Source organism: Pteropus alecto, unplaced genomic scaffold (genome assembly GCF_000325575.1).
Source record: "Pteropus alecto unplaced genomic scaffold, ASM32557v1 scaffold86, whole genome shotgun sequence".
Taxonomy (NCBI): domain Eukaryota; kingdom Metazoa; phylum Chordata; class Mammalia; order Chiroptera; family Pteropodidae; genus Pteropus; species Pteropus alecto.
In genome coordinates this window covers 6,343,216-6,355,334 of record NW_006442109.1, presented here as the reverse complement: position 1 = coordinate 6,355,334, position 12,119 = coordinate 6,343,216, and the positions used below count along the sequence as shown (strand labels likewise).

Here is a 12,119-nt window from a genome sequence, read left to right as displayed (position 1 = left end):
TTAAAAATCACTGGGAAATATTAAGTATCTCCTTACCTGTTTCTTTAAATTTTCAACCATTTTCTGAACTGCAGCTTTTTCCTGTTTTATAATTTCTATTTTTTGCCTAAAGGGACAATGAAAATATACTTAGAGTTTGGCTTTAAAAGTTCAGGTAGAATAGTTTTAGTTCTTGCAAAAATGCCTTAGGAAAATTTAAGTACATGTCTTACCACATTTCTTCCTGAGATCCATTTAATTTCTCCAATTGCAGGTTAGAAATGCTATCTTCTTCATTTAAAGTAGTAATTTCATTTCTCAAAATAGAATTTTCATCTTGAAGCTTCTCAGATTCATATCTGAAGTACAGAGATTTAAAAAAAAATAGTTACAAGAAAGCAGTCATCTGGCATCTTTAGAAAATACTTTCTAGTAACTTCCAATGAAACAAGTATTGCATGCCAGTTAAAAAGAGAAGTCTAAATTAGTCGTCTCTTAGTACTTGGAAATCAAGCTATGACATATTGACTCATTTCTTTTGGGAAGCAAGAATTTCACTAAAAGACGTTAAGGGAAGTGTGGAGATAGGAATGGAGATGTAATGCCCACTCTGGTGGCTGATTTTCTCAGTGGCAAGTATACTGTTTTGAGCAAATAATTTTTCTTAGTCTCAAGTCCTACTTGCTTCAAATAGACAAGAGCTATATTACTAAATTGTATTAGTTTTAGTTTTAGTTTTAGGGCCCAGGGTACCTAGAGAAAGAAAATTCACCACATAAATAAAAGGGCCACACTGAAATATACACAGTAATGTTTACTCTGTGATTTTTTTTCATCTCACTGTATTCTGACTTTTAGAACTAAAAATGGTCAGAAGTAAGAAGAGGAAAAACTACATCCAGAATAAATTATTTTGTTTCACATCATTAAGATATTTCAGGGATGATGTAACATTTTACAAGTTTTTTTTTAAACCGGATTTGCTAGAAGACTATTGCAATCATATTTTATAAAGTCTAGTGAGCATTGGTTCAAGTATTTTCATTTTTGCCTTTATGTTTAAGCATACTTCTTAGGCTCTGATAGCTCCTCAATAAAACGGTATGTTCTAAGATAAATTTCCATTATCAGGATGTACTTCGAGTGATAAAAGGAAAAAACTATAAGCCACAAAAACACATTTGTCCTATATTAGTATAAGAAGAGTTTTCTACCAAGCAAGTTAATCATACATAAAAGGCATTCATTCTCATATAACATCTTTCATCAAAATGAGGAAAATAACTAAGAGCAAAAAAAACCAAAAAAAAACCCCAAAAGACTTATCCAAATGAAGTGCTAGAAAAGAGTTAAAGACCTGACATATATTGATGACGCACATGGTTAAACAGCAAATACTCCCCATTATGAACTTTCACACCCCGAATGACATTTATTTCCTACAGAAGAAGGGAATGCCTCCTAGGCAAGGTTTTTCTATTTGTTAATACAACGCAGAAGCAGAAGGAAGTCTAAAGTACTGTTCTCTTCTTGAAGACTAACAGGTTAGTTTCTCTAGGTACAGCAAGCAGCGGGAGTTAGATTTGGCCAAGTGCTCTGTGGGATTCTGTGAACTTTAGAATTTATATATATACATTACCTCAGAAGTTCAACTTTTTGCTGCATCTCACTGCATGTGATCTGCAAGTCATGCATCATTGCCTTCAGCTCTTCCTCCTTTCCTCCTTGAGAAGGTAAATCCTTTTGCTTAACTAATAGTGTGACTCTTTCCTTTTTTTTCAACTTTCTAGTCAGCTCCTGCAGCTTTTTTTTCTCCAGTTCTAACTCTGCTATCATGGCCTGACGCTGAAAATGTTTGTCCTGAAGGCCTAGGAGAGCAGTGTTTTCCTCCAGCATAATTTGGTTCTGTTCTCCAGGCTTTTCTTGATGTGTCTGGATTATTCTGCGTAACCAGGAGATTTCATGTGCTTTTACTTTTTCCAGCATCTGTGTATTCTCCTGCTCAAGGTACTGGTTTTCTTGATAATGTTCTTCTATAATATGCTGTACATTCATGACCTTTGGCACGCACTCTTCCAGTGTCTGATTTAGTTCAAGTACCTTTTCAGCAGGTTTGACGTCCAGGTTCTCTAAATGGGCTTCCCATAATGAGAAGCAGTCACACTGTATCACTGCTCTTCCTTGCAGCTTCTCAATCTTGTCTTGAAGTCTCAAAACCAGAACATGCAGTTCCTCGTTTTCTCTTTTGACCTCATCGTAACTCTTTTCCAGACTAAGAAATGTTTCGGTTACTTCTTCAACTTTTTTTAGCTCATCCTGTAATCTGAAAACTTCTGAAGTGAGTTCTTTGTTGTTTTCTAGTGCTTCATCGTAACGTGACTCCATCACTCTCAGCTCTTCCTGGAGACAGTCATTTTCTCTACTGGCATCTTCATATAATAATTTATATTTGGGAGAAGGCTCAGGGATTCTCTCAAGTACATTTAGTTTCTTTTTTAGCACAGAAACGTCAAAAAGCAAGTCTCGTTTCTTTTCAGAAGCTCGATCGCAGTCTGCACGTAAGATCTTTAGTTGTTCCTGAAGTTGACAGATCTGATTCTTTAGGTTCCAGGTTTCAGTCCTGGTCTCCTCACTATTTTCAAGCTCAGAAAAACTCTCTATCGATGCTTCAGAGTCCTCTATTTTGACTTCCTGTCTCTGACCAGAACTGGTCCCTGTACTTCTCAGATCCCGGACCTCCTCATCTTGCAGGTCACTTGGGACACGCCGCATGTTTACACCTTCTACTTGCTTCATTCGATTTTGCTGTAAAAATGGCTCCATTTGTTCTACAGAATTTCCCAAAAATCCAGTAGCTGGCTCATCTAAACAGGAAGACATTACTGACCCTGGCTCTAATTTTTGCAGCCTCTGTTGCAATCTAGAAATTTCAGCAGCCATTTTCACATTTTCCTTCACTGCTCTTTCATGAGCTCTCTGCAGGCTTAAGAGGACATCTCCATTCTCTTCCAGCAGCCGCTCTCCTTGCTGCAGCAAGGACATGGCTCCACTCCCTTCTGCCTCCTCCCCTCCTATTTCCTGGCAGCCATTCTGAAGCCTAGAGGGAGAAGATGCCACCTGCTGCATTTCCTTAACTTTATTCTGAAGCCGGGAGATTTCCATGCTCATCTCAGCTCTGTCTCGATCTGCTTTCTCACAGGTCACTTTGTGGACGCTCTCCATGACCAGAAGCTTGGACATCATTTCCTGCCTCTCCTGGTCACGTTCCATTTCTAGCCTTTCGAGATGTTGGTTGGCCAGCTGCTCCGAGACGCCTGCCTGGCACAGGACCTGCTCACGGTCCTTCAGCTCTCTTTCATGACTGCTTTTCAGCTCAAGTATCTGGTTAGACAGTAGACTTTGCTGACTTTCAGACACATGTCTTAGATCTTCCAGGTCTTTGAGTAGCTGCTCTCTCTCAACAACCATGCTATCCAAATGTTCTTTGTATGTTTTCTCCAGCATCTCCCTCTCCTGGGTCAGGACCAGAGAAGTAGCTTTCTCTCTTTGGAGAGTCTCTTTGAGCTGCTCCTGGGCTTCTGCACACTCCTGGGTGAGCTCGTCCTTCTCAAACTCCCACTGGGATCTCTCCTCGTGTTGCTGCTCCAGGAGCTCCCTCAGTTCTTGGCGGTAACGCCCCTCAAGGCTCTGCAGAGCATTTTCGCATCTCTCAGTGACTTTCTGACAATCAGCCTGAAACTGGGCTTCTATCTGATACGTTCTTCTATTACACTCAGTTTCCATTTTTTCCCTAAATGTGGTCAACATACAACATTACTAAAACTGCCATCAATCCCAGAAGCAAACAAAAAACATTTCCCATGCATAGAAGAATCTGCCAAGCCAACAATCTAAATACTTTCTAAAAATGATTTTCACTTAATCTCTATGTGGTTCATTATTACTGAGAAGAGATCTCATTTCTGAGAGCCAAGACTAGTAGACATAATTCATTTAGAAGACTTAGTACTTACCTCTTTCTGCATTTAGAAGGAAAATTTAGAAACCAAATTCTTTTTGCATACTCCTAGGTATATTTGTTTTGGGATTTTTTTAATTCAAGTATACAGTACATTGGTTAGACATTTATATAATTTATGAAATTATCCCCCTGCTTACTCTATCTTCCCTCTGGCTCTACACATAGCCATTACATTACTGCTGACTGCATTCCCTATGTTGTGCTCCCCATCCCTGTGACCATCTATCAATTACTAATCTGTACTTCTTCAACCAAAAACTTAAACTGATATTTCACATTAAATGATCAAATGCATATTGACATAACCCCTAACTTGGGAAAAACATAAAATTCTTTTAATTAAGTACACATTGGAGAATGGTCATCATATAAACCACACATATTAACAAATTCATTATGTTTTTGCTTCTTGTTTAATGAAGTAGCACTGAGTTCATCAGAGTATGAAGCACCAAAGCCTTCAAATGTACCTGAGATTTTATATGAGTAAGGTAAGCACAAAGCAGTTTTATAACTCTGGGAGGAAATGTACCTTTGCCCAGAATCTAGCTTATAAATAGCTTTTCTCAAAAAACAACAGGACTGAACTAGGAAGAAACCACATTTGCGAATCTCATTCTCATGTGTAACCTTAAAAGATACAAGTCAGATATAAGACATAATTTACACTTAAAAAAAAAAGTTTCCATAACTACATGATAGGCTTATGTCTGCACAATGGCAAAACAGGTTAAAAAACTAAAAGGAAGATCTAATCGATCAATGGGCTTTTACGCCTTCTGACTTATCAAAGTCTCTTTAACTGACTGGAACTCCTAGTGTCCCTGAAGGACAGCACCGCAGGTTGCTCCATTTCCCCCATTTTCTTACCTTCCCTCTTGAAGTTCCCTTTGGTGTTTTTCCAAGAGCTGTTTTTGCAACTTCTCTTTCTCAAGAGTGTGCTTCTCCACCAGGCTTTTCAGCTGCTCCTGGTGAAGTTGCTCCAGTTCCTGAGTCAAGCCTCTCACCTTCTCTTCTGTCCAGGCACCGTTCTGCATAAGTCCTTCCCTCTCACGGTTAAAGCTTTCCTCCGCCTGCTTCAGCCTATCCTTGAGCTCCATCTCATGTTCCATCCTCAGCTTCTCCTGAAGGAGAGTCTTCTCCTCATCCCACTTCGTCTGCAGTTGCTTTGTCTCCTCCTTATGTCTGCAGGCAGTCATATGCTGTGCCTCCTTGAGTACTACGGCCTGGCCCTGAAGTTCTGCAATTTCATTTTTAAGGTCACTTATTTGTTTTTCCAAAATGTGCACTTCATTCTCATACTTCTGCTTCATGTTCTCCTGCTCCTTTTCGCAGGCGACCTTGGTTTCATCTAGCTGCTTTTCATAATGGTGCACCTAAGGTCAGAGAGCCAAACCACCACAGTGTTACTGGACCCGAGGCCACAGAAATGTGATCGGACAGAAGTCCTTTCTTCCTACAAGACATTCCTCAGTTTTCCCATTTTGTTTTAAAGTAACAACTAAAAAACACATTAACTAAGATATATTAAGTCAAGCATGGTTTGCTTTCCTTTATATGAACTTGGTTGAATCTTATTAGTTTCTGAACAACTATGAATACTGACTAGACTGTCACGGAGATACCATTCGTCTCCCCAGGCATCCTTTCCAACTTCGAACTTAGGGTCTTAACAAACTTAATGAAATTCATGTGTTTATTGAACACCTATCAGGCCTTGTGGGGACACAAAGCTGGGTAAGGGATAGTCCCTGCCATTAAGGAGAAACCAGTCTTGACATGATTATGGCAAATACAAACATGTACACTACAAGGCAGAATAAAAAATATAAAAGATATAGAAAAAAGACCTACAATATAACCAGGAGATTCAAAAGACAGAAAAATCACATTGGTTGGCAGAAATTCAGGAATTGGTTCATGCAAGAGGTAACATTTGATATGAACTCTGAAGGGTAAGTAGACTTTCAAGAGGTAGAAAGAGGTCATAACATGTAATAGCATGAGCAAAAGAAGATAGTCTGATAAGGAATGGCAAACTACCTGGTTTGGCTGGAGGATAAGGTAACTCAAAGGAATGGTAAAAGAGAAAAATAGAAAAATAAGTTGAAGCGACAAGGGAAAGGGTTTTGGAGGCCCAGATTCGGAACTTGTGCCTTATTTACGAGTTAAAGCTATATCAAAGGGTTTTTTTTTCATTTTATTAACTTTTTAACAAGGTGGGAATAATGTAATGGCCTTCAGGTTCCAACGAGGAAAAGGTCTTGTCCTTGGCCTGTGAAACCATCCGAAGGAAGTGGTTTCCTGAGTAGCTGGTAAGACACAAGAAGACACATACAGACAGTGCTGTTCTATGAGAAAAAAGAACTGAGAACATCCTACATGCAAAACTCTGTCAGACCTTAGAGAAATCAGAGAACAGGACTGATAAGAAAGACATACTTTATCTTCAAGCTCCAGTCTTAGGCGACACAAGTCCCTGTGATGATGTTCTTTCATCTGTTCAATGACCAGTTCTGCCTCGATGCTCATATTCAGTGGATTGCATTCTTCAGAACCAAGCCCTGAAAATACACGACATCTGTTGACCCTGACCTTTCAATAACACAACTGGCATCTGAGGAGGGGCATCCAGTTTTACAAAGGAATAATTTTCAGCCTAAACTGCCACAGATGAGATCTACGAAGAAACAAATGAAGCCAAGAGAAGTCTCTTTTGTTTTCAAGGTTTGGGAAAATAAAAAAAAAAAATGAAGGTGAGCAGATTCTTTCATGGACAGCAGTGCACCAAACCTTGACAGAATCCATCTTTTTAAAGAGTAGGTGGGGGGTAGATATGGAAACTGTTGCTTAAACATGATCTCCTCCCAGTGAAAATGCTGTGGAGTGGGGAAGTTTGGTCAAACCAACCAGCCTTCTATTCATCCAACAAATCCTGAGCAACAAATTGGCAGAGGAGCAATGTGGCAGGAGAATGAATAACCAGCCTACTTCCTGATATACCCTGAGGTGTTAATTTCATGGGTCAAGATATCCAACCCACCACTCAACATTACAGAAGACTGAGTATTGTAAAATTAATTTCCTGTAGTTCAGGTGGAACTTAATCTTAAATTATCAGCTAACATTTTTTAATACTGATAAAGATTGACTGAGACTTTAAAATGAACATAATCTGTCGGGAGGGTCTATAGGAGAAGCTAAGGCTGATGGGAGGAGTTCTCGCACTCTACATAATCACAAGAACCCCACAGGAAGAACTCTATGTTTATAATAAAGCTCTATGGTTCTAACTTTCCATTCCCTTGACTTCTTTTTCCTTTATATAAATAACTCTCCCCCTTGGCACGCAGGTGAGTGTATACACGTCTCACCATGTCTGCGTGCACTGGGTTGCAACTCTTTGTTTTCCTTGAATAAATCCTTTTTGGTGATGAAACACTTAGTCGATATTATTTTTCAGTAGACAAAACAAATAGGGCATAGGTTAGGAACACAGAAATAGGCAGTTTGGGCAAAATTTTTCAACTCATCCATACGAGCTCACCTTTGCAACCGCCCATGATGATTGCTGGACACTGAAATGTAAAGTGTTAAGTTGGGGGCTGAGCTAGTATGTAGACAAAATGATTATGTCTATTACTATATAGAAATCTCTTAAGACAGAGGATGCAAAAAATTTTTCATGTGGGCATACACAGGCAGATGGGAGAAAGGGCTTAAGTCTAGCGTCTGGAATCAGCAGTTTTGCTTTGAGCTTTTGCTTCATATGTCATGGCACATTCCCTACTGAGAAGTGATACTTGGGGTATACACCACCCCAAATGCTGCATCATGTACCCATGAGGAGAACCCCCAAAACTTGGTCATCTATGGAAAAGTTCAGAAAAGCTTTAGAAATGTATCATATCATCAGTTGGGCTCCATCCTTACACTACAGTAAAGCTATAGACTTAGAATCAGAGGAAAAGTCTTAAGGCTTCTTCCTGTCCCCGCCTCAATGCCTTATTTATTCTAGAATAAATAGTTGAGAAGAAGAATAAGCAACCCTTTCAAGAACCTGTACTCCTGCAACAAGTACCAGTAGACAAAACTAAAACAGGAGAATTTATAATGAGCCCATTCTGAAATTCAAACTCAACACACTGGAGGAAAGAGGCAGGAGCCCAGGAGGGAGGAAAAGAGTTGATAAAGGATGTGGAAAGTTCCCCGACAACTCTGCCTTCCAACCTTGCCACTCAAAATCTTCCTCAAAGGCAGAGGCAACCAACGCTTACTTATCTTATTTGTTATTTTGCAGGAGCAGTGCAGACATTTAGCACAGACAGCATAAGAAAAACAAATTCTGTGGTTTCTGGCTTGCCCATTCTCCAAAACCGTCATTGTGTCAGGCACTTTTTCAGCAAGGGAGGATTCAGCAGTAGCTCTGTGGAACTCTAACACTCCCAAGGCCTAGATTCTCAGACTTGTGGCCAGTTTTTTTTTTTTTTTTTAAACAAAGCAAATATCCTTATGGTTCGATTGTTCCATTCATTCGTTGATTCATATAAAAATCAGATGGAAATATTCTCATAAAGACTTCAAGGACAAATGAAAAAAACAGACCACAAGTGAAATAGCTGAAGAAAATAGTATTGCCAGTCTTTTTTTTTTTTTTTGGTCACCAAAGTTTTTCAATTTTACATTCAATCATGGTTCTAAAAAGAAAGTCAAAGGCAGAGACTCTGAAAAGACTGTGTCGGAACAGCTTGCCTTGGTCAGGCTCAAGGCCACCGCTGTTAACGTCAAGGTCTTCTGACAGCGAGTTCTTCACGGGATTTCTGAAAACCCTGCCTTGTGTACGATATTCTTCCAGCTCAGACTGGAGTTCATCCACTTGGTCTTGTAATACCTGGAGTTTAAAAACCAACACGAGTCTTAAGTGTGACACCAAAAGCATGAGCAGCAAGATGAACTAGACATCATCGAAAATAGTATCTTTTGTGCTTCAAAGGATACCATCAAAAAAGTAAAGATAATCCACAGAATGGGAGAAAAGTTTTTGTAAATTATGTATCTGATAAGGACTTGTAACTAGAAGATATAAAGATTATAACTCCAAGATAAAAAGACAACCCACTTAAATATTAGGCAAAGAATCTGAATTGACATTTCTTCAAAAAAGATATACCAACTAGCAAATGAAAAAATATTGGACATCATTAGCCATTAGGGAAATGCAAATCAAATGAGATACCGCCTCACACCTGTTAGGATGGCTAAAATAAAAAAGACAAACTATATAACTATTGGAAAGGGTATGGAGAAATAGGAACTCTCATACTGGTAGGAATGTAAAATGGTGCAAACCTCTTGGGAAAAGTTTGGCAATTCCTCAAAAAGTTAAACATATAGTGATCATCTGACCCAGCAATTCCACTCCTAGGTATGCGTATGCATATGTCCGTACAAAAACTTGCACACGAATGTTCACAGCAGCATTATTCATAATATTCAAAACAAATGTCCATCAACTAATGAATGAATAAATAAAATGTGGTATAGTCGTATAATGGAATATTATTCAGTAACTGAAAAAAATGAAGTACTGATAATGTGCTATGACATGGATGACCTTGAAAACATTATACTAAATTAAGGAAGCCAGTTACAAAGAAACCATGTATTGTATAATTCCATCTATATAAAATGTAAAGAATAGACAAATCTATAGATACAGAATGTAGATTATTAGTTGCCTAGGGCTGGAGTCACGGGAGAGAATACAACTAAGTGGAGTGTGAGTTTCTTTTTCAGTGATTAAATGTTCTAAAATTGATTATGGTACTGGTTACACAGTTTTGTGAATATCCTAAAAAAAAGTGAATTGAACATGTTAAATGGGTGAATTATATAAGTATGAAAAGCTGTTTAAAAAAATAAATAAGTGGATGGATTTGGGGAATTTTTGGAGGGTAGAGCTGACAGATATTACTATGACATTATTAACTTTAAAGACATATAAAGAAAATGCATCTACTTGATAAGAGCCAAACTTAATTGCAAAAGTGGCATAAATGTTTCATTTCTTTACTCAAAATGTGCATATATATTTCTTGAGAAGGCACACCATGAGCAACCCCATAGGGGGTGATATTTTCCTCATTTCTGCACAAATACCATGTTCATCTAAAGCAGTTAGAACTCAGTTATGCTTACTTTGTTTGTGATTTAAGGGAAAAAATTCAAATTCCTAAGCTTAGGAGAGTTACTTTTTAAAAAAAATCAAAGATTGCTATTATTTATATAAGCACTTTTTGTCTCTTCTGGTAGGAATTTGTAATGATTTTTTAGCTAAAGATTTGTGTGGTCTTTGCTTCATTTGCATTTCATAAATAAAGTAATGTATTCAGGAAAAAAACAACCCACAAGACAAAAGCAAATTACATCAGATTAGGTCTGTAATGATCAATCAAGAAAGGCTAATTTTGAAATAAGCACATCAACATGACCACATATTCCTCCATTCAGAATAAAACAATATTTTCCTCTAAGCACTAGCGATTTCTGACCTAGATAAAGCAAATTTAAATGCAGTTTGTATGGTTTCCTAATATTTTAGGATAATTATATCAATAGCCAACACCTGGGTTAAGTGCTTCCTATGTCCCAGGCTCTGTTCTAAGCACTCTACATATACTCACTCATTGAATCTTCACAACAATGCTATTATTTTTACCATCTTATAGATGAAGAATTGAGGCACCCACAGATTAAGTGACTTAATCATGGTTACACAGCTAGTGAATGTTAATGGTGAAGCAGGATTTGAAGCCAAGTACTCCTCCACTTACTAAGTTCTCTTCAGTCACTCACCCTGCACTGCTGCTCATATTCATTTCTCATCTGTGTCAGCCTCTCTTCTTGCAGAAAGAATTCAGCACTGCTGGGATCGAGGTCACCAAACTAGAAAAGTAAAAGAGAAACGCTGTCATTTTTCCCAAGGGTCCTTCTTTGACCTCTAACATACCAAAGGCCCCAGTTTCTGGTATTCATCCAGTCTCCTGAGTATGACAAGAATGTGACATTTAAGCAGAAATACTACCAATTGGATGATGGGAAGAACATACTAGAGTGATGTGTTCAACTAAGGCAGGGATCATTTCTCAGTGCCACGCAATGTTTCCCTCACATCCAACCTCTTAAATTACATACCCGCAAAAATTACTGCTTCCTCTAGCCATCTAAATCATTTCCTAATAGACATTTTCTTGGTGTCATTGCTTCTGCTCTTTTGAGTAAACTACACTTTGGGCTGCATATCAGGAAATCAAATCGAAACAGATTTACCTTTTCTGTTAACACATTTTCCAAATTTTGCTGAAGTTTGTTTGTCATATTTTCATACTCTGCCAACTTCTCGGCATTTTCCAGAAGCTCATTTTCTAGACGACTGTTTTCCTGAAGAAATTTGGGGAAATTAAATAGGCACAGATGAAAAAATAAGCAAATGGTTGTACTATTTTATATGAGGCATAAATCAGTGCTCTAGATTGGGAAAATCTGTTTAATCTGAAAGTTTCAGATTAGATAAAAGTAAATATAAAAGAAAATTGACAATTTATCTTACAACCCAAAAGTCTGCTTCCTCTTTATTTCTGACCTTATAGAACTGTGCTGTCCCATATATTCCCACTAGTAGTCACATGTGGATATTAGGCACTTGAAATACGCACAGCATAAATTGAGATGTGCTGGAAGTATAAAATACTCACCAGATTTCTAAGAATTAGTACAAAAATATAAAATAGCTCAATACTTCTTGTGTATGATTACATGCCAAAATGGTAATGTTTTTAGATATTGGATTAAATAAAATGATTTAAAATTAATTTCACTTGTTTCTTTTTACCTTTTAATGTGGCTATTTGAAAATTTTAAATTACATATATGGCTTGCATTATATTTCTATTGGACAGCATTGCAACAGAAAATTCAATGACACAAAAATACTTTCCCGACATAATGTCAAATGAAAGAAAACCGGCTACTGAATACATGGTTCAGATGACAGCAAAAGAGAAGTCGGAAAAACTATAAAATGTAGAATAAATCTAAAATAAATTTTCATTCAGTGATG

The 12,119-nt window shown here is 37.8% G+C and overlaps 1 protein-coding gene across 3 annotated transcripts in view; it reads right to left on the bottom strand.

Moving 5' to 3' along the window:
- The window catches only part of NIN (ninein), an 89,075-nt gene that overhangs the window by 24,116 nt on the left and 52,840 nt on the right, over positions 1–12,119 (bottom strand). For all 3 annotated transcript variants that reach the window (XM_025038738.1, XM_015595947.2, XM_015595948.2), the window contains 8 exons: positions 11,330–11,440; positions 10,856–10,945; positions 8,753–8,891; positions 6,443–6,564; positions 4,871–5,376; positions 1,619–3,769; positions 213–338; positions 37–106 (listed from right to left, as the gene is read on the bottom strand). In XM_025038738.1, coding sequence (XP_024894506.1) covers positions 37–106; positions 213–338; positions 1,619–3,769; positions 4,871–5,376; positions 6,443–6,564; positions 8,753–8,891; positions 10,856–10,945; positions 11,330–11,440 — 3,315 coding nt within the window. The remainder of the gene's footprint in view (positions 1–36; positions 107–212; positions 339–1,618; positions 3,770–4,870; positions 5,377–6,442; positions 6,565–8,752; positions 8,892–10,855; positions 10,946–11,329; positions 11,441–12,119) is intronic.